General features: G+C 36.7%; 1 protein-coding gene across 10 annotated transcripts in view; it reads left to right on the top strand.

The window, feature by feature from the left end:
* MECOM (MDS1 and EVI1 complex locus) overlaps nucleotides 1-22,151 on the top strand; it is a 566,851-nt gene extending 544,700 nt beyond the window's left edge. For 8 of the 10 annotated variants that reach the window (XM_060149965.1, XM_060149959.1, XM_060149957.1 and 5 more), the window contains 7 exons: nucleotides 4,776-4,942; nucleotides 6,060-6,137; nucleotides 9,617-9,786; nucleotides 11,935-12,079; nucleotides 15,436-15,672; nucleotides 16,507-16,690; nucleotides 20,596-22,151. In XM_060149965.1, the coding sequence (XP_060005948.1) occupies nucleotides 4,776-4,942; nucleotides 6,060-6,137; nucleotides 9,617-9,786; nucleotides 11,935-12,079; nucleotides 15,436-15,672; nucleotides 16,507-16,690; nucleotides 20,596-20,730 (1,116 nt within the window). In that variant the 3' untranslated portion in view covers nucleotides 20,731-22,151. Of the gene's footprint in view, nucleotides 1-4,775; nucleotides 4,943-6,059; nucleotides 6,138-9,616; nucleotides 9,787-10,018; nucleotides 11,867-11,934; nucleotides 12,080-15,435; nucleotides 15,673-16,506; nucleotides 16,691-20,595 lie in introns of those variants that run through there. The other 2 variants (XM_060149960.1, XM_060149962.1) reach the window with 2 other exon arrangements.
* The last annotated feature ends 638 nt before the right edge of the window (nucleotides 22,152-22,789 follow it).

Raw genomic sequence — 22,789 nt, 5'->3', positions numbered from 1 at the left:
AAGCTGTGCAGTAGACAGCGTTGTTCTTTCATTATCCTGGCTTATATTTCCAGTGTTTCTTGTCTGCCTCTCCTGGCAAAGGTCTGTCCAGAATATCGTACGTCATCGTCCTCATTATTTCTAACGTAGAGTATTACTGGCTAGTAGCTTTGCTGTTAGGCGCTTCAAGCATAAGGTGCTGTATCCTACACAAATGGCCAGTGCTTCTACCAACTTACAAAGCCAGTTCAGATTTTAAGTTAGACACCCTTTCCTGATAGTACAATGGTATAGCAACGGCCATTGCAATGCTTTGGAAACACTCCCATTCTTTGGCTCATAGGTTTTTCAAAGCAATAATTTATATTTGTACTATAAAATATAGATATTAGTGGAAAGTAGTAAAATATTAAAGTTTATAATTTTGAGTGGTTAAAAAACCCTATAATTTTATAATCATGACTGCAGAATGTGATATGTGGAATGAGACAACCATAAAATATGAATATGTATTTCTCCCCCAAATGGCCATGATTTTAAGATTTCTCTAGATTATCAAGTGAATAAATATAGAAAACTACCAAATCTACAAACTTTCCCATCATAAGTTATTTATGAAAAGTTAGTTATTTTATGATAAAGCCATGTGTAATCTAATTTGTGAAACATTAGGTCACATAATTCATGGTGCCATTGGACATATCATTTTGTATAATCAGATTGTCACTTTAATAGTTTTAATGAGAAACTTCTTTATGTCATCAATTATTGGCTGCCAGATAAAAAATGTTAAGCTAAGTGCTTCAGACCCAGTTGATGATATCTTGCCTGCTGAAATGTTTTTACAAATACTAACTTTATTTGACGAGAGAGATAGCTACATTTTTTGGTAGGAGCTAGGGAATTGTGTCTAAATATTAGTTTGCGTCAGTATAAAGTTAATAGCCCCTTGGGGACTGGAAGGGGGTGAAATGACTTCCTTTTCCAGACATCTGGCTGCAGATACCATCAACAACTACAATATATGTAAATAAAAATTACCGTTCCATAGGAAAAAAGCTGTCATTTACTGATCAGAGATTAGCCTACGACATTAATAGGACAGAGGGCAATACGTTTTTAAAATATATGATGTGATTTTTCCTCCTTTTTTCCCCCATTCTCAGCAAATGTCCTCTTCATTGTAGTACACATTGTTCCCCCTTCATTGGTTTCTTCATAGTTGAAAAGTATATCTAGCTAGATTCTGTTTCATTTATCCCAATTCATCTTGATTTTTAAAATACCAAGTCAGACTTTAAAATGAATGTCAAAACTTACCACTTCTACAAAATGCATGTTATTCCAAGAGGAGTATCACATGAGTCAGCCCAGATAGCTAGAGAAAGTTGAGGTTTGGACCCATACATTACATAAAACTCATCTTAATCCAACACCTTAATCCAAGATATGGACCAGGGCTGATTGTTGGTCACAGAATGGCTAAACTACCCCAACTAGCAGATGTCTAAGTCACTTTTTTTAAAAATTAATTTTTATTGGAGTCTAGTTGATTTATAATGCTGTATTAGTTTCAGGTGTACAGCAAAGTGAATCAGTTATACATATACACGTGTCCACTCTTTTTCAGATTCTTTTCCCATATAGGTCATTACAGAGTATTGAGTAGAGTTCCCTGTGCAATACAGTAGGTTCTTATTAATCTATTTTATACATAGTAGTGTCTATATGTCAATCTAAGTCACTTCTATCTGTCCTAATGGAGAAACTTACTCTTTTCAGCTGATGTCAAGTGCTGTGAGAGCAAATCTTTGGAAGATGAGAGGAAGGATTCAGTGATGGCTTTTATGTTGTTTCGGTGGTTGCTAGCCGGAAAGAAAGTGGAGAGGGGGTGTGTGTCTGCGTATGTGGTGTTAATAGCTACCCTCAGCTCCCTTCCCATCTTTCTTCTCTCCCTCTTCCCCACTCTGACTTAATCCTCTTTTCATTTGACACCCCAAGCCAAAGGTGGGGGGTGGCTTATAAGAAAGGCGCTTGGGTAACCCCTATTCTTTTTCTTATTATCTTTAAGAATGTTGTTACTTAGTCATCAAGTCCGTACTATATTTTGTTATTTCTTAATGCTTTTCCCAAATTGAAACAGTTTGAGGTGAAGTAATCACAGTGATCTTCCTTTAAAAGGAGCTATTAGCAGCTACTAAAGCAAGACACATTTCTCAACAGCCAATTGCTCTTAAATAACTTGAAGGACTTGTAGTTTATACGTGCTGGAGATGAAAGCCGAGAATAATGATAGTCATGAGTAAGCTATTTTCCATATAAAAGGAAAGTGTTTCTACAAGATGTATTGCCCCAGGAATCCGAGTGTGTCGGCAGGGCGGACACTCAAATGATTTAAAACCACTAGATAATGAAACTTTACTCAAATATTAAATGTACATAAATAAAACATTTATAATCATCACCCATGCACTTATTATTTTTCCCAATAAATATATGCGGTCATGCCCCTTACCCCTGCTTGTTACTGCTAATCAGCTTGAAGGCCAGAGGTCATTTTTCACTCAGACAATTTATTCCATGGAGGGTGGAATATCAGAATGATTTTCTGCAAGCAACAATTAGAAGGAATAAATGCAAATAAAATAGTATCATAAAATATTTCTGGATTGATTTTTAATAAATAAAATCCAAAGTAATATGAAAATGCTAATGCTCTGGTTAGAGGGGGATAATGACCATATTCAGCAGGGACAGAGTTTCCTTCAACCTCTATGAACAGCAGCATCATTTTATATCTCTGCCCTGTGATCAGTATGTGTCAAAATCCTTCATAGTGACAAATGTGCTGTCCGCTTGCATCTGTGGAGAATGTTTTAGCAGCTGAGTGATTATGAATCAAACCCCTGAGCTTATAGCCCCTACCGCCTCCCAGTGCGTTCACATTTGTCGTCTGACAAGTAAATGTATCTTGACTTTCCTCTGAGATTTTTTTTGCACCGTGTTTGATGAAAGACATTTGGCAAATTGGCAGTGGTACCCTGTACATTGCAATTTGTAGCTATCATTAGGAGTCTGGGCATGAAATGAGAGGGCAGGCTCCAGGATAAAGGGAAAAGAAAGAAAGCTAACTACAACATGAATAGTCATTTGAAGAATCAAGCATACAATATTCCCTTTGTAAGAAGAGAATCATGTTTAGGCCATTCGGTTAAGATTTTGCTCCAGTTTAAGAAGTCAGTGGTATTCTGTCCAGCTGTGTGTCCGCGGAGTATAAATTTTGTTAATTTTCTTTTTGAGTATGAAGTGTTGCCTTTTATTTTTAACCTGGACTCATAATAAATTGGAACTCCAACTCTGTCTTACCATCTTATCAGCAAAAGAATCTTTTTCTTGGGTTGATCGGTTGCTTGAATGTATAGTTGTTAACATTTTTAATCCTTGCATGGGGTCTTCTGGTCTACCGCCCCCGCCTTTTGAGAAACAGAGTGCAAACACCTTTTAAACAGCTTTGTGAGTTCTCCAGTGGCATAGTGCCCTGAGAACCAAATAAACAATGGGTGAGTTGATTTTACAAGATGGCCTGAGAGTTTGCTTTTTCTTCTTAAAAATTCAGTAGTAAGCAGCTTCCAAATAAAATGTGAGCATGGGGGAAACAACATTTTGGGAGGGTTGAAGGAAAGGTGAGAGAGTCTGTCTAACTATAGACAGGATCAAGCTGCCTTTGAAAGTAAATGCCACCCTCTGTTTATGACTCTGTCGAATATGTGTGCAGGAAGACAAAAACTTGAAGATTATAAGCAAAATAAATTAGGTTTTTTGAGGGGAAGAACCAGGCAGGATAGTTTTTCTTCAAGAATACTGCTCTAAGAGTTTGGTCATACTTACAATGCCCGTGCCAGGTTATGTGAAGTTATGATAATATATCATGAACTGTCATTTCAACTTAATCTTTGTCCATGACAAATGAATATTTCACCAAAATTCTTTGTACATAATCACACTTAAAAATCTAGTATATCCAGATATTAATTTAACATAAAGGACTGTTTACACATTTAATTTTTTCTTTCTGCATTGCATACATTTGGCTAAAGCTATAACTTTGGAACACCTGATGTTTTTCATGCTGTGAGTTCTTTTCATGGGACTCCCTACTTCCTATGGTTTTTATTACCTAGACAAGGCATACAGGATCTCTTGCTATAATTTCCAGTTTACTATTTTTTTTTACTGTTTATTCGGAAATCTCACAGACCGAGAAGATGGTGGACTTGTGTCCCAAAGAACCATCTTGCCAGAGTTAGATTCAAGCTTCTTTTATACTAAAAAAGGAGGGAGTAAAGTCAAACATTTCCTGGTTCCAGCCAGCCTCTAGAGGGGATGTATTAATTTCTTCCTTCCTGCAGTCAGTCATTCACAGGTGGGCCTGGTGATCGTTGATAGCATGATACTAATGCTGTCTCTTAATTTAATAAAAAATCTAACGGTTTTATTCTCTCTCATGTATTTCATTGCTCAATTGTATATCAAATTATTACAAAATGGTCTAACTAAGGGCTTATGGAAAAGTTCACTTGGCACTTTGTAAGCTTAATTCTACCTTTGTTATCTTTGAGATCAATGAATTCTCTCATTTGTTTAATATTGGGACACTACAGTCTCTTTCTACAGCCCCTTGCATTCAGCAGATTTGATGCTTCCCTCTTATTAATCTGTTCCTGGTTTGCTAGAGATAATTACAGAAGGAAGGATGTCTGCCCCATCCTTCATGGTCTTGTGCTTTTGCCTTTCAGATGTCAGCTATTGAAAACATGGCGGAGAAGCTGGAGAGCTTCAGTGCCCTGAAACCTGAGGCCAGTGAACTTCTACAGTCGGTTCCCTCCATGTTCAACTTCAGAGCTCCTCCCAACGCCCTGCCAGAGAACCTCCTGCGGAAAGGAAAGGAACGCTATACCTGCAGGTAACTGCAAAGTTAATCATGGCCTGCTTTCCAAAAATCTCCCCTCTGATTTCAAAAGGCCCTGCTGTTTGTTTTGGAAATTATTCTTGATTGGATGATTAATAGCAACCATGATAGATCTCAAGCACTTCAAAGTACTCTTTATTTAGTGGGATATAAAAATAGTGGTTTAAAAAAATTATTATTAAATGAAAATTTTAACACAGGCCATTTGGTTGTGATAAATGAGGTTGGAAATGGTCCAAATGCTATCTACTTGTTTCACTTTGATATTTATGAATTTTCTTTCACAGTTAATTATTTTCATCCAAAGGTATAATACTACTGTCCTCAAGCATATATTTATTAATTGTCATGGCATTGAAGAATAAGGCTGTTAATGAAGAATAAGGCTGTTAATAAGGCTGTTAATGTTAATGAAGGACAAATAAAGTCGATAAGTGAAGAAAACTAGTTAATAAGTTTCTTGTTACTCATCAGTAGTACAGTAAAGCTCTTTTTTGGTTTCTGTTTTCTTTTTTAATAAATCATACTTACAATTTCTGAATTGTCTTCAGAAATTTGTGGCATCTGACTCAGGCATATCAATTTATCTGCTGTTTGGAAAATGTGTCACTTTCTTTCCAGAAAAGCTTTTATAGGAACATACCTTGATGGATGAGGTCTTAGAATCTTGTCTGATCTGATACCACTCAATGTACAGAGAGTTGTCACTGTGCCTAACATGTAAAATGAGTTGAAACATTTGAAATCTGTTTACATCAACCCGGAATCACAGGCTCTTGTCATTTTTTAATCCCCTTGTCTGGTTCAGTTTTGTGAATGTAAAGATACAGAGTTAATAAAAGAGGAGCATGGGGGTCATCAAAACTCAAGTCTGTTTTCATAAACTGCTTGCTTATGCATGAGCAAATTCAACCGGATCTCATAACGCAGTCTTTATTTGTAGAGTTATTTATATCTGTAGAATGGCTTTGTTGCAAATTTTAAATACCAAAGACATGTGAGTTCCATGCAAGATTAATTAATTCAGGAATAAGCATCTGGCTTCTATGCAGCTTGAGTGGAATACAGTCAATTGTGCTGACTTTCTCTTATAAACATCTTTTCATAATAGATACTGTGGCAAGATTTTTCCAAGATCTGCGAACCTGACACGGCACTTGAGAACCCACACAGGAGAGCAGCCTTACAGGTTTGACAATGATTTTTACTAAATGTCTTGATAAATATTGTAATAAAGTAGGCTCATTGCCACAATTTTAAAAGAGGCTATTTTTGTGAATGTCTGTCTGTTCAATTTTGAGTCAAAGAAGAATTAACTAATGGCTGGGGTTAAAATTTAGAAAAATCCTAATTTCTTGAATCGTCTTCTTATATCACAGTTTAAAAGTTCTAGCAGTGTCTAGTATAGAATAAGCATTTAAGAACTGTTATACATTTTTTAAAATTAAGTGCTCTCTCTCCTCAGTGATTCATGCCTTTTTAATTGACAATAATCATAATCTTGCAGCCTCCCTCTTCCAAGCCTTAAATCTCTGCTAGGAATTAACAACCCGGATATATCTTTGTTTTCCCAGTACAGCTAAGTCAATGTCTACAGGTCCCATTAGGAGGTTTAAAGAATAAATTTTAAACCTGGAGAGGAGGAAGAAAAGGGAACTAGGGGTAGAACAGATAAAATAGAACATATTATAGGAAGGGAGCAATTCTGTCAACAATTTCTCAAGTGCTTCTTAGCTTATTCTCTTAAGTGTCAAAATTAGCCATATGACACATGGCACCTGTGTTTAATTTTAATATTATTGTTTACTAACAAACGAAACTAACCACCATTCTCCATTCCAGTTTTAAAATATCACCTACATTGCTGAATGTGTATGCCTTGCACACAGTATTAGGTACTCATGAATATTTCTTCAAAGAATGAATGTTATTTATTTATTACTTATTTATTATTTATTTATTTATTTGAAATTCTTATGCATTGCATATGTGTAAAATTATTTTTGTCTGAATGCTTTTGTCATTAACATAAACGAATTATCAGCTTTCAAAGACTTTTTTACATACGAGGATAAGAAAATGGGCAGACCAATGTTCATTTGAAGATTGTTCAAATTTTAGGAGAAATTTTAAGAGAAAACTGGAGGGACTTAAACTCAGAAAATAATAAAGTATTTTCTTAAATTCTTTGCTTGCCTACATGTTTTGTAAATCACTAATCATAAGTGATATTTATAAATGACTTTATATGTGATAGAATGTGCTTGATATAGTAGGTCTCAGAGAGATATAAAAATGGGAAGTGTTAGATGATTTCCCTTTTTTGAGAAAATGTCACATCCAAGGAATTCTGCTTAAGTGGAGGAAAGATTTCCACACTTACATTTTGTTATGGCCAAGGGTCTGGTATGCGACTACGATACCATGCTCATTTTACTCTTTTTTTGTACCTGAATTCAGTGGTTTCATTCTACCCTGTAAACAGTGCTATTATTGTACGTATATTTTAAAAAACGCAAACCAGAATTTTTCATAGCTGAAGACCTTAAACAGTTATTTGTCCAGCTCTTCTGTTTTACAAGTAAAAAAATTTAGATCCACAGATGCTAATTGCCTTCTGTAAAGTCTGGTGTTAATAGACCCAAAATTAAAATCCAGTTCTGGAACTCTCAAGTCAGCGTTTTTAATCTCCTACCATGATCTGAAAGGCTCCCTTGACCCCTGTGTTTACATCCAGTAACCAGGAAGGCTTAATCGTGTATGCTCACGCGTGTGTTATGCATTCCTCTTTAGAATTTCTGAAACTTAGGCTCTGAATTGAGCTGTTTCTTGACCACCAGCTAATTTACTGGAATAGAATGGAATGATTATTATTTAGGAGCACTCAGACATTTGGCCAAGATATTAGCAGAGGAAAGATACAAAGTAACAGATGGTTTTTGGTTAAAACTTCCTTATTGACTGATTCTGTTAGAGTGGATGATATTTATTGGATTTACAGCTTCTGTGCCTATAAGCAGACAGTTGGAAGCATGTCAAAGACAAAATCTCTCTTCCTCATGATTTGTGCAGAAAATTTTGAGTGAAAATTTTTCTAAAAAGTGTGATGGGAGTTTAAGTTTTCTCTATCAGTGTTTCCTAGGTTATTCTGCTTAGGACAACACAACTGTGCTAACTGTACCATGGTTCTCCTTGCAGGGGGCCTTGGAAGTTCAAAGAAAGCCAAGAGTCCATATATATATTTTTTCAAAAACAGAGGCTTAAATATTACAACTACTATCAATGTGGGATTTTACCCATTTTAAAATTAATATTATTCATTTAAATTTGAGGAACCTCATGATGCCAGAATGGTTTTTTAGGAGGGAAATTAAGTCAGCCCTTGAGTTGGTTTACTGATACTATGACAGAGTAACTAGTTTAACAGATTTATTTCCCCACCGAACTAACTGGACATCTGGCATCACGTAGAGACAGCCATAAAGCCCAAACACTTTGAATGGAGTGGGGCAGTTTCTGATGTAGAGTCCCTCGAACTGCTGAGTCTGCATTCGGAAGTGGGAGAAGGGCCCTTCACACACAGAAGAATGAGTTTCGGATTTTTTGGCTGCTAAGTTAGAAATTTTCACTTGAAAGTTGTCTAGAGAAAGTTGATTTTTCCTTTTACACAACACACGTACCAAAAAATCATATAAACAGACAATGCACCCTTTAAAATGCCAGAGGAGAAAATCTTGTCATTTATCACTTTTCTTCCTCACCATAAGAGCTGGTGGGAAGGGGAGAGGGTGGGAGGCTACATTTTTATTTTGTGACTGAAGGAGAACTTCAGTAATTTATGATTTTTTGTCTTAAATATCATGGAAGGCAGAAACAATTAGCCAGGCAATAATATGTACTTTCCTGAAAAAACTGACCTGGTTCAGAACCACCACAGACTCTAGGAAAAATAAAAGTGGAAAACTGGGGGGAATCCAGAGAGAGGGGGTTAGCAAAGACCTTGGGTTTTTATCCGAAAAGGAGAATTTAGTGGTACTCTTTCTTTTGTGACAGTTTAAACGTTAACACAATAAAGGCTTTGGGGGCCCCTAATAACTATAGATTATGAAAATCAGTATCTTTGGTATCAGACTAAACTATTACATTGCCCCAGTTTTAAGAGTTTGGAACCTTTATTGTTATTTTGGAGAAGATAACAGAATTTCTCCTTCAGGATTAGCAATTGAGAAAGTGAATTTACTAAGAAATTATTTAATCAGGCTCAGAAGTTTCGAATTAAAAAATGATCTTTTTACTTTATTTGAGCAATATGTCAATCTGTTTCATGTTTGTTTACAGAAGATTTAATTGTATTGTCCTAAGCAGAAGGTAAAACAAAACTACTATTTCTTAATATTTTTAATTTTGTGAGCTTTACTTGAAGTATTAGAACTGATTACCTTCATAAACTTGTGATTTTATTATGGTGTTTTATGAAGTATTTTATTATGGTTTTTTATGAAGTCATGAAAATCTTTAATGCAATCAAAGTCTATTTATTGGAATTGAAATTTTGGCTGTGTGGATAGTAATCTTCTCTACAGCGATAATTTTGGAGATCTGGTTTGCTTGTCTTGAGAACTCTCTTTCGATTTGCTTGCGAATATTTGTTCTGTGTTTGTTTTTCAGATGCAAGTACTGTGACAGGTCATTCAGCATATCTTCTAACCTGCAGCGGCATGTTCGCAACATCCACAATAAAGAGAAGCCCTTTAAGTGTCACTTGTGTGATAGGTGTTTTGGTCAACAAACCAACTTAGACAGACACCTAAAGAAGCACGAGAATGGGAACATGTCTGGTAGGTCATCAATTGTGTTTTGAGGAGGAGACGGTAGCTTATTTTTCTTATTTTAAAAGACAGCTGTGATCATTCTCCCGTTCCACTTTGACACGAGAATCAGATCCTGTTGTGCAAATTTGCAGCACGTTTCCCTTGAGATTTTTGAATGAAGTGAATGATGTGATCGTTGAATAATATACAACTCAGAGCTTTATGTGGATGATTTTATTTTCTCCTGGATTCATCTCAGTGGGCAGTCTCAAGCGAAGAGAACCATGACCCGAACTCACCGGAGACTCATGAACCAAGATTTCCTAAATTGCAGAGAACGATCTTTCCATCTATTGGCACAGAACGTGGCCCCCAGCCTGGCAGGATGACCACAGTGGAGCCCCAGAATGCCACGCTCTTGAGTATTAACCTAGAAACCATGGCTTGCTTTTGCAGAAGGCTTGCAGTTCAGAGGACCTCTCCAGGGGACCTTGATTAGAGATGAGTGATTGAAGACTGTCAACATGATCAGAGTAACCCGTAGCGAATGATAGTGGTGTGTGGTTTTGGTCACAAATTCCAATGTAGAATTAAGTTAAAAGTGGCAAAAAACTAGCCTTCCCTTAACCCAGACGTACCAGCGCATAGTTAGCAGAAGACATGGTAGGTTTTCTTGCCTTTGGCTTCTAATGCTTAGATAATAAACGATTAACGAATGCTTAGCAGCTGGCATGTGTGTGTGAAACCAACTTATGTAGCCATAATTTGTTTCTAGAGAATTAAGGAAATGACTTAGAAGTGAGGAGAGGGGTTGTGCATGCCGCTCCTGAAAAGGATTTTAAGAACAGAGAAAAGTTGGGTTTATACAAAGTAGTAATCTTTACTGAAGGAAATTTTTTTTTTTTTTGCGGTACGCGGGCCTCTCACTGTTGTGCCCTCTCTCGTTGCGGAGCACAGGCTCCAGACGCGCAGGCTCAGCAGCCATGGCTCACGGGCTCAGCCGCTCCGCGGCATGTGGGATCTTCCCGGACTGGGGCACGAACTTGTGTCCCCTGCATCGGCAGGCGGACTCTCAACCACTGCGCCACCAGGGAAGCCCTGAAGGAAATTATTTTATTATTAATCCGTCCTCTATTGTACGGGAACATTGCTTATGATTTTGAATGAACTATATACTCTTCGTTTCCCTTAAAGCCAAAAATCTAATGATCATGGTTTTAAAATATTGGACTTTAGAGGCAGAAGTCTAATCCAATACACAAAAGTGGCTACACTTTCTTACAATATACCCCTATAATTTTTCTAGTCAAAATTATTTCAGAAAATAAATAAGTTAAAGATATAATGTGTCAAATTTGAATACTTGTTTTTTGGTCCAGGTTATAACTTTGTTAAGCTGAGGGGTGTTCTAACCTCTTGTTTTTGTCATCTAGACTATTGTGATGAACTACTAAACTGTAGCTATTTTGTGGGCACGCTAAACAGCATGAAGCAAATGTTAGTATAAAGTTTGACCACATGTTATACAGTGTTTATAATTTGTAAATTTATGGAAACTTTAGAATAATCTGTGATACAGGTATTTTGATTCTAATTTTATAGGTAAGGAAGCTGACAATCATTCTGTAATCCACAGACTCAATATCGTCCTCTTAATATTATACCACAACTGTCTCTCGGCTGGTGTGTTCTGAGTCTACCCACGGCTTAATCCACCAAATCAAAATGCAGTATTTCCAGCATGTGTTCAGTCTTTATTTGATAACATACTTTAGCACAGGGGCAATAAATACATATTGACTGCAACCAGGTATACAGTTTCTTCTGCAGAATGTATGTAAGACCTCTCTATAATTTGCCTCACCCCATATTCTCATTCTACAAATTAAAATGTTCCCATGTTACAGTGGGAAAAGGAGGAAGCTAGTGGGAGAAACGGCATCTTTGGGTGACTGTATCTCACTCTTTCAACGGTTCAAAATAGTCCCCATTACTCACTGGCATGGGTACTGTGGTAAAATTGGGAAGACTTTGACGTCCTAAAGTTATCATTATTAATATTCGAAAAAGCCTGTTTTAGGAAGCAACACTGATCAAATGAAGAAGGTATGAGATTCAAAATAAGTTGCGCTATAAATAATTGTCTTTTTCACAAAAGGCTTTCTCTCCCCTCAGGTACGGCCACATCGTCGCCTCATTCTGAACTGGAAAGTACAGGTGCGATTCTCGATGACAAGGAAGATGCTTACTTCACAGAAATTCGAAATTTCATCGGGAATAGCAACCATGGCAGCCAGTCTCCCAGGAACACAGAAGAGAGGTAAAGCTTGTTTTTTCCTCTTTAAAGTCGATGATTTCACAAATGAACGTTTTCAAATACATCTGCAGCACTCACTCTTGTGACACGACTTTACTCCTGCCGCCAATGGCTGGTATTTATTTAGTGCAGATTAAATACCAAATGGTCTTCTAAGCACTTTATATTATTAGTTAACTTAATTACCCTAATAACCCTATGAGACAGCAACTACTGTTATATAATTTTATCAGTGCAGGAATGGAGACATCGAAGGTTAAATAATTTGCCCAAGGTCACCTAAGTAATAAATGGGATTCAACTGGGCTCTGTGGTTCCAGAGCCCAGGCTTTTACCACCGTTCTGTTCTGCCTCTCTTGATAGCTAATTCGAATATTTTATCAAAACTTTCCAACTAGAAGGGAAAGCCACCACAGGGGTTCAGTTGAATCACTGGCTAACAGTGGTTACTATTATAGATCATATGATATATCATGTATACAGAGAGTATATGACTATATATAGTATATGACTATATATATATGTATGTATCTGTATATATTTATACATACTGTAGATATTTACATATAAAATACTTATTGAATGTCATCCAAATATCTTTTTAGAAACCGTTTGTGACTTCTGAATAAGACTCTATCCCTTCCTTATATGCTCTCAGGTGCATCCTCGTTTAATTCTGGCATGTTTGTTTCAGTGGGTATAATCATCCTTGTTTTTAAGGTGCACTGGCTCCCTCTTGTCATTATCAACATCAAGCACATATGGCTTAATTCATATAGAAAAACTTTTAATGATGCTGATAATGATAATGAATACTTATCTAGTATTTTACATTTTATGTGATGTAAATGAAACATTATTTTACCCAAACCACTGGGTTTAATTTTTCTTATCTATAAGTTACAATTAAATATCTGATATTGAGAACTATGTTGTTCTGAATATAACTATCCAGTGGCCTATTAAATTCGGATGCTACAATGTACATTTTAATGTAACAGGAAATTAATGAAAGTTCCATGACTCTTTATCATGCAAGTGTTAGTGTTCTCTATCTTTGATGCTATTAAAAGTCAAAGTTAATTGTTTTAGATACTTTTTTCCATTAAGACAAGTATCAAATAAACATTATTTTCCAAGATAACATAAATATATATGACCACTCTGTTCTTCAACTTGTATAAAATTGTTTCTAAGGGAACGAGGAGAGAATATCTGCTATTGCATGACTCTTCCCAGCCTCTCAGAAGTCTGATAAAACTACAACTTTGTGCAGTTGGATGTCTTTCCCTCTGCTTGCCTGTGTGTGTGTGTGTGTGTGTGTGTGTGTGTGTGTGTGTGTGTGTGTGTGTGTGTGAGAGAGAGAGAGAGGTGAGGCAGATATCAGAAGTACAAAGTACTAAGGACAAGTAAGAAAGACAGTCATGATCTTTTGATAATTTTGACATTTTGTTAATGATAGTTACATGATACAAATAAGAAATAGCGAACAAAAAGCACCGTTTGTGTTCTGAGACTCCTATTCAGATTTCGAGCCCTTAGCCGGAGATTTGTGAACCATAAAGCTGCAACATCTGGCTTCAACATGTCTAAACAGCATAGAAGTAAGAAGACTGAGTCATCCAACTTTTCTCCCCTCAACTCCTATCAGACTACTTTTGATGAATAATTTAACCCCCATAAATTGCCACATTTGAAAGCATAATTAACAAATAGGTTTTCTTAATCACGTTGGCTTTGTTACTTTTGGTTTTCATCCATGCACTCTTTTGTTCTTTTACTTTTTCTTTCATTTCTTTAAAACAACAATTTCGATCCATTCAAGCTAGCAAGTTGGCAGTGTAACTGGAAACTAATAATTTATGTCTGTGCAAAACATGTTTTCATCATTCTTTGATAAAAGAGGTTAAGAGACGGATTGTATAAAAAAACTTAATGATGATATGACTTTTTCTGGTCAAATGAATTTTTACTGTGTGCATCTGTCACATCCACAATTGTTTTATTTATGTATTTTTTTGCCCTGAGAAATCTAAGTATTAAATTGTACTCATTTTTTTTAAATGTGGGAAAGTGATGGGGGTCTATCACTGATACCTGATTTTCCATAATCTGAAAAATAGTTACATTAAATGTGAAAAGTGTACATGACTGTAACAATAATTTAGCAGTCTCAGCAAGTTTTCTGAATTAGTAAATAGGTAAAGGAGCAAGACAAAATTGAAAGATTCTGAATGGCCCAGGAATCAGGACACCTGGATGCCTAGGATGATTTAATTTCTATCAAGCTTTCTGTACTTGGGCAACTGCCTTAACTTCCCTGATCATATATCTTTAAAAGGAGGAAGTTAGGAGGAGAGATTCAAAACATTTATAATTGTTTTATAACAGTTTCAACTTTAAAACCTTACAGCGAAACTTAAATTCAAGTTACACATATTTTAATGTTTACTTTAAAGCCTGAAAAGCTTCTCCTAGTTTCATAAATGCCCTCCAAAGTTTTAAACGGGGACTTCTATGTTATTAAGTTTCTTTTATAATTAAACTTTCGAATCATGTATTGCAATCCTTGCCACCACAGACTAAAATATTACAGATGGCTTTTTCAATATAATAGTCTTCTTTTGCATCATTATGTTATACACACTTGCTAAGTAAGCTTCAAGAGATATTTGTACAATTACATTTTTATATCATTTCCCACCCCAGTGTTATCCTGGGAAACAAGGAATATTTTTACATTCAGATCATCCAGGGTAATTTGAACAAAGTACGAATAAATGAGCACTCAAACACTTTCAAGTCTCAGTAGAGTGTTTAAGTGCCGTATACCCACCAGTGTCACCTAGAAATAGCAAATACTGGTTAGTCCTTGGTGGCTATTTTAACATTTTCTTTGAACTCTTAGATTCACTTGAAGCATGTGTATTGAAGCTTTGGCAGTGTTGCTCAGGGGTATGAGTTTTCCAGAAATCTGTTCTTTTAAATGGTGCATACTTATATGGTAATTAGGTAATTTTACTTAGAGAAAACCTTTGTGTGCTTTTTATATCCTATATAACAATATCATTTATCAAGCAAAGGCCTGATAAGAAATAGGAGACCGAGATTATTTTCCCAGTTCGACCAGAGGCTCTATTTATAATCTGAATAATCACACAATTATTTTTTTTCTTCATTTTCTCTTTTGTGAGGTTACATGGTTTTCCCATGGTTGCCATAAAGCCTAAACAATAAAAAGTTTGCTCTACAAATGTTGAAAATTAAATTGTTGCTAGGAAGACGTGATAATACAGCTAACTGCACGTTTACAAATGATACCAGTAATTGAACCTCTTTCTTTTTTATGCTTTTGAAAGAATGAATGGCAGTCACTTTAAAGATGAAAAGGCTTTGGTGACCAGTCAAAATTCAGACTTACTGGATGATGAAGAGGTGGAAGACGAGGTGTTGTTAGATGAGGAGGATGAAGACAATGATATTACTGGGAAAACAGGAAAGGAACCAGGGACAAGTACTTTACATGAAGGAAACCATGAGGATGACTATGAAGACACCAGCGCCCTGGAGATGAGTTGCAAGACGTCCCCAATGAGGTGAGAAGCAAAAGTAGATCCGCATAGGGTTACCATTCCTGCTGCTCTGTTCTTCCATTAGTGCGCTATTCCAGGTGATAAGCAATTTGCGAGCAATAGACTATAAAAACTAAACTTGAATTAGCAAGGCATACACAGTGGATTAACTTTTAAAAGATGGAAACAAAGTGGCCATCAACATAATCCGCAAGCATGAAAATACATCAGTATTTGTGAAACTCTGATTAACCTGAGGAAGGAAGGGTAAAATGAAAGCTACACAAGTACACAATCACTTATTTAGACTCTACTTGTTTCTACTCAAAGAAAAATAGAGATTTCAACATTATCTAATTTATTCAATTTATCTGGTGTGTTGTTATTCAAATATTATTGAGATAAATTTCACTTTACTTGATATATTTGGAATCTATATAGATGATAGATATTTAAATGGAAAAAATTAGCCCAATAGTTAAATTGATGGGAATATTATATTTTCATAGGGATAATTGGTGCCAAACGAGTATAATCGTAACTGGCTTTATTTTAAATGGAAATTATAAACATATGAACTCTGTCTCCACTGCATTGCTGACTTCCCATGTCATTGACTTTAATTCTTTATCTCAAATATACTCTTGCTTTAGTCATGAAAAATCTGAAAAGAAATATATTTATAAGATAGAATATTTGTAAGCTTTTTAAAGAACCCAAGAGTTGACGCAGGCTGCTTTCTACTGCAAATATAATATGTGTGACAAGTGTATAGACTCAAATGAAAAGTGATTTGGTTGGATATGAAACTGAAAAAGAAAAAAAAACCCTCTGTGCTTTCCCGTTGGTTCATTTTAGGTATAAAGAGGAAGAATATAAAACTGGACTTTCTGCTCTAGATCATATAAGGCACTTCACAGATAGCCTCAAAATGAGGAAAATGGAAGATAATCAATATACTGAAGCTGAGGTGTCTTCTTTCAGTGCTTCCCATGTGCCAGAGGAACTTAAACAGCCGTTACACAGAAAGTCCAAATCACAGGTACATACTCTCCTGCAGTATAGCATCCTGATGACATTGTGCCTTTGACACCAAAGGCAGATGCTCTTTGCAATGTTGTAGAATCTGAGCAGGCTCAGATGCTTTACTCAAAACGTTCAAATCTTTGTCTGTGACCGAATCCAAAATAGTCAACCCCTACAGCAATTAATATGACTGGATTCTGCACAGAAATTTCTGTGTCAAACCCTGACCTACAAGAATCTTCCCTTTCCTTTGCAATTACATTGCCTTTGTATAGATGGTCCATAATGTTCGCTTGCACCTATTTGTATATTACTTCAGAATTATTTTCTAATGCTTTGTGTCTATAATTTTTGTCAACCTAGTTGCATTTTGAGATTTTTGGAAAGTGAATTCTGTCCTCTATTTTTGTTTCTTACTGTACATAATTAATAAACAAGTCATCTAATGATAGAATTTAGGAGTAAACAGAGGGTCAGAGATGAAATGAATTGCCAAGTCTGTAGCAACTTAATGGCAAACCTGGAGATAAACCCTATCGATTTTTATTGAATGAATGAATGAATGAGTGGTACCCAAGTTCATTGAGGTCTATAGCAATCTATCAGCACTATGGTGACCAAAATAAATCCATTTAAGGATCTATAAATACCACTGAACATAGCCTCAGTTCTTTTTTCACAAAAAAGGGAAATCATTCCTTTCGACTTGACATCTGCACTCAACCAGGTTGTTTATTCAGGTCCATTTCTTTCTTTAGAAAGAAAAAAGAAACTTTCTGTTGTTATATCTGTTGGTCACTTTGGTCTAATTGTTTGATCCAGAGTTCATTTTAGAGGTGGCCTGACATATCAAACCATGTGACCATATTAACTCCTACATCTGGAAATTTCTTATTTGGATGAGATGTTTTGCACTGGTCTTAACAGCAAATGTGGTCATATCGCAACTAAAGTGGGGAAAACATTCCAGTGGGATAATACAAGTTTGAAAGTATCAGTAAAGTCAATACAAAGTCTTAAGATATCATGTATGGTAATAGGCAACATAAATGTTCTTTCTGAATTGAAGTGAAAGCACCCAGCCTCAACTCTGGAGAACATCACTTCACAACTATGGGTATCATTTCCTCATTGTAAAGTGGGGTGAGTGGAGAAGATGTCTAATATCCCTTCCTGCTCTATCATTGAATGAGGATAAAAATGAAGTTTTCATTTTCTAACATTAAAAGTAAACCAGCCAGAGTAGACATCTCATTTTCACGTGGAGACAGCCATAAGAAGTGTCTAATATATTTTTTTAACTCTTGATTTCTCGTTCTTCCTTGCTAGTGGATCAGAGAAACTGGGGGAGCCAGCTTTTCTTTCTTTTTCTAAAATTTCTTTTAATTATTCCACCCCAAATTATGACATTATAAGGCACAATACCTGAAAATTCCTGAAACTGTCACAGTGATAGAAAGCAAAGGGTCCTGGGAACTTAAAGATAATGGAAATGATGTATTTCAGTACCAGCATTTTGATATATAAAGTCCCGGCCCAGCTGGGCTAACAATTACCTTCACAAGAAATACTTGCATTTTGCAATTTTAGCTCATATTTTTATTTTTACTTGATAATGTCATAAATATATCAATCTGAAGATGGTCATGCCTTTTTGCAAACTGACTTTGTTTCATGAGACTTTATTCATTCATTCAGTTGTCATTAACTGTCAGTTATGTGCTCAGCACTGATCCTCGTGCATGAAAATGTTTATTTCCTTTGATTACCAAAAGGCAGACATTCCATATTTATCATTTTCTAGAATCTGAATAGATTCAGATACTTTACTCAAAACTCATATATTTACTCTGTGATTTTTATAGTGATTGAATCCAAAATAGTTGACCAATACAACAGTGGCTGCCTTCTGTATAGAGTTTTCCCTGAAAAACTCTATCCTACAAAAATTCGTTTCATGATAACAGGTACTATTTACATCAGGGACACTAAGCTAAGCACTCTATGTAAGTTAGTTCCTGTGGTTCCTCCACAACCATTGGAGCTAAGTTTTTGTTATTATTATCCACATCTCATATGAGGGAAGTAGCCTTGAAAGATAAAGCAACTTGCCCAAGGTCACGCAGCTAGCTGAATAGAGGCAGGTTAAAAGCCAGGATTAAAACTCAGGATTTCGGGACTTCCCTGGTGGCGCACTGGTTAAGAATCCTCCTGCCAATGTAGGGGACACGGGTTCAAGCCCTGGTCTGGGAAGATCCCACATGCCCCGGAGCAACTAAGCCCACCAGCCACAGCTACTGAAGCCCATGCGCCTAGAGCCCGTGCTCCGCAACAAGAGAAACCACCACAATGAGAAGCCCGCGCGCCGCAAGGAACAGTAGCCTCTGCTCGCCGCAACTAGAGAAAGCCCACGCGCCACAATGAAGACACAACGCAGGCAAAAATAAATTTAAAAAAACAAAAACAACCTCAGGATTTCAAAATTTTCTCTTGTAATCCCTTTTATTTTTGCACATATCAGAATGAGTTAAAAAAAAAAAGAATGAGTTTTGTTAAAACCATTTCAGAATAGTGTTCATCTTGATCTCTAAATGTGGGTATGTCATTGGAATAAAGTTCAGTGCTCACTTCACCCACACTTTAAACCCTACAAAGGACAAAGACTCTATGTTATTTATCCTTGATTCCCTGGGACCTAGCACAGTGCCTGGCATAGAGTAGATGCTTAAGAAATATTTGTAACATGTCTGCGGAGATTTTGTAGAGGTCCGGAAGGCAAATAGCATACATAAAAGTCAAATGTGTACATTGAGAGCAATGACCCAGCAAATCAAAATCAGTCTGCGAGAGCAGATTTTCTAACTGAATGCCATGATTACGGAAGAAACCACAGACCGGCCACATGTCTCAGCACGACTCCCAGAGATGAAATTCTGCTTAACAACGGAGGCATTTTGTCTTTGTTTACCGATGGTGGAATGTCTTTGGCAAGACTTTAATGATTCCTCTTCAGCAGCATTTTGACAAGCAAGTTTAGCAGTGGATGAGACCAACAAATCAACAGTGAAAAGTTCACTCCTAAGTCAAGACCAAACATTTCATTTGAATATTTTACTTGGCAGCAAATGGGGAGATTCTCTGAATAGCTATTTGGACTTTGACGTGATAATAAGGAAGAAAGAGCACTTCTTCACAGAGCACCCCTGTGCACCTTCTGCTGGCAGATACTGGAGCACAGGGGTTAGAACTTTGTTGGGTCTTTTGTGTTGTTTCATTTTTTGGTAGAACCAATTTGATTTACCTCGACTTTCAAGGTCTTTGAGTGTCAGCATTGAATACTTCAAGCGTGGAGGGGAAGTGGACAAAGCATTCAAAGCTGGGCAGAAATAAGTTTTACTTATGCCTCCTTCCCTCTAGGCGAGTGACTTTGGGCGAGTCATTTCACCTTCAGTGCTCTCAATTATCCAGTGCAGGAGTCCTTGGGACTGTTTCCCCTGGACCACAGTACTGTCAAGGCAGGCCTGTCTCTTATTTGTATTTGCAGTTTCAGTTGTAAGCATTCAGTAATATTTGGGGTGAGTTGAACATGTGCATAAACAGTGGATGGATGGTTATTATAGTTATGGTCGGGGAGGGGCATGGCTCCTGTTTCTTAATGGGGGCGCTGTTGTCATTCTAGGTTGGGTCATTGATTTTTTGTTCTGCAGATCGTGTCACTATTGTGGCCCCGAGGCAATGAAGGCCAGCAGTAACTCCATGTCATTATAGCACAAGAAAATGTCCCGCACTCTTCCAAACACACCCATGAGGGATGCTCCTTCTCAGGGTCCCTTCTCTTTGTAACATTCACCAAAGATATCCTTCGAATGAAAAGTGATGTTTTTCAAATGCCATTTACCGAGTCTCTCCTTTTTACCTCAGGCATATGCTATGATGTTGTCATTGTCCGACAAGGAGTCCCTCCATTCTTCATCCCACAATTCTTCCAACGTGTGGCACAGTATGGCCAGGGCTGCGGCGGAATCCAGTGCTATCCAGTCCATAAGCCACGTATGACATTCCCAAGGTCGACCAGAATGGGACCAAGTCCAACGGTAGCATGGCTTTTTCACATAAGACTATTTAAAAGACTGCTGAGCAGAATGCCTTATAAACCTGAAGGGTCACTCATGTAAAGTCTGGGGACCTTAAACTGAATGATTAAAAAAAAAAAAGAAAGAAAGAAAAAGAAACTATTTATTCTCGATATTTTGTTTTGCACAGCAAAGGCAGCTGCTGACTTCTGGAGGATCAATGCGACTTAAAATGATTCAATAAAAATGAAAAACTTGCTGGGCAGAAGGCGTCTTCCCGTTCACCTTGCCCCTGGGAGTGGGTGGGTGAGAGGAGTAGTTAAGATGGCAGCATTGATACGAATGAACACTCCATAGAAACTGAATTCTTTTTTGTACAAGATCACCTGACACATGATTGGGAACAGTTGCTTTTAATTACAGATTTAATTTTCTTGCTTTGTTAAAGTTTTATGTAATTTAACCCTTCTAAGACAGAAGTAGTTGGATGAAATGCACACTTGATTATTATAGAAACTGATAACAGGGAGTATTTTTTTCCCCATTAACTTTTGCCTTCTTTAAGTACATTGTTTAAAACGAGGGAACAAGGGTATGTGTATATTGTAAACTATGGATGTTCAATGCTCAAAGAGGTTAAGTCAGTGAAGTAACCTGTTCATCACCAGTACCGCTGTACCACTACGCTAATAGAAGGTTTGCCAAATCCTTGTAATAACATCTTAATTTTAGACAATCATGTCACTGTTTTTTAATGTTTAATTTTTTGTGTGTGTTGCGTGTATCATGTATTTATTTGTTGGCAAACTATTGTTTGTTGATTAAAATAGCACTGTTCCAGTCAGCCACTACTTTCTGACGTCCGAGGCACACCCCTTTTTGAATTTCAAGGACCAAGGTGACTCGACCTGTGTATGGGAGTGCCAAATGGTGTTTGGCTTTTCTTAACATTCCTTTTTTTGTTGTTGTTTTGTTTTCCTTCTTAATGAGCTAAATACGAATAGATGCAACTTAGTTTTTGTAATACTGAAATTGATTCAATTGTATAAACGATTATAATTTCTTTCATGAAAGCATGATTCTCCTGATTAAAAACTGTACCCCATATTTTATGCTGGTTGTCTGCAAGCTTGTGCGTTGTTATGTTCATGTTAATCCTATTTGTAAAATGAAGTGTTCCAGACCTTATGTTAAAAGAGAGACGTAAATAACAGACTGTATTCAGTTATTTTGCCCTTTATCGAGGAACCAGATTTGTTTTCTTTTTGTTTGTAGTCTCATTTTGAAATAATCGGCAAGTTGAGGTACTTTCTTCCAATGCTTTGTACAATATAAACTGTTATGCCTTTCAGTGCATTACTATGGGAGGAGCAACTAAAAAATAAAGACTTACAAAAATGGTTATTTTTTCCCACAGTGTGGTATTTTCCCTTCTCATGCAATTTTGGTTTCCCTTTGGGATCCAGTGATTTAAAGATATGCTGTCTGGGACTTTGATGCCCTAATAGATACATGGAATGTAGAGCATGTGTGTATAGTTTTGAGATGACATGAAGGATAGCCCTTGGCCCAGAGGGACTTGGACTATCTCCCACTCATTGCTCTGGACTTTCTCCATGTGGTACAAAGTCAGGGCTCAGGTGCAACACCACATGGTCCTTGGGATCACCCCATGTCTGCAGTACCCGTTTTAGTTAGGACAGAGCAACCTACAGTTTTTCTTCTCGATTTTACGTAGTGCCTGCCAAAAGGTGTTCTGTTTCTTATTTTTGTTGTTAATTACCCAAATACAGTTGATTGATTCCCAAAGGGGTGGGGGGACCCTTTAACTTTTCTATGATCATTTTAAGTCTTTGCCCACATGCAAAATATCATATTTTCATGGTTAGAATCAGAGGGTAGATTTGATTTCGAGTTTTCTTCCTCTACCAAAAAAAACCCACAAAAACTGCATATTGCTACAAATTCTTCAAAATAATCATTTAGCAGTTGCTCCGTATTCCATCAGGTTTGATCTACTATGATGTCTTTAACCATTCAGA

The sequence above is a fragment of the Lagenorhynchus albirostris genome, chromosome 5 (assembly GCF_949774975.1).
Source record: "Lagenorhynchus albirostris chromosome 5, mLagAlb1.1, whole genome shotgun sequence".
NCBI lineage: Eukaryota > Metazoa > Chordata > Mammalia > Artiodactyla > Delphinidae > Lagenorhynchus > Lagenorhynchus albirostris.
Note: the sequence above shows the minus strand (reverse complement) of the source record. Positions and strands in the feature narration are given on the sequence as shown.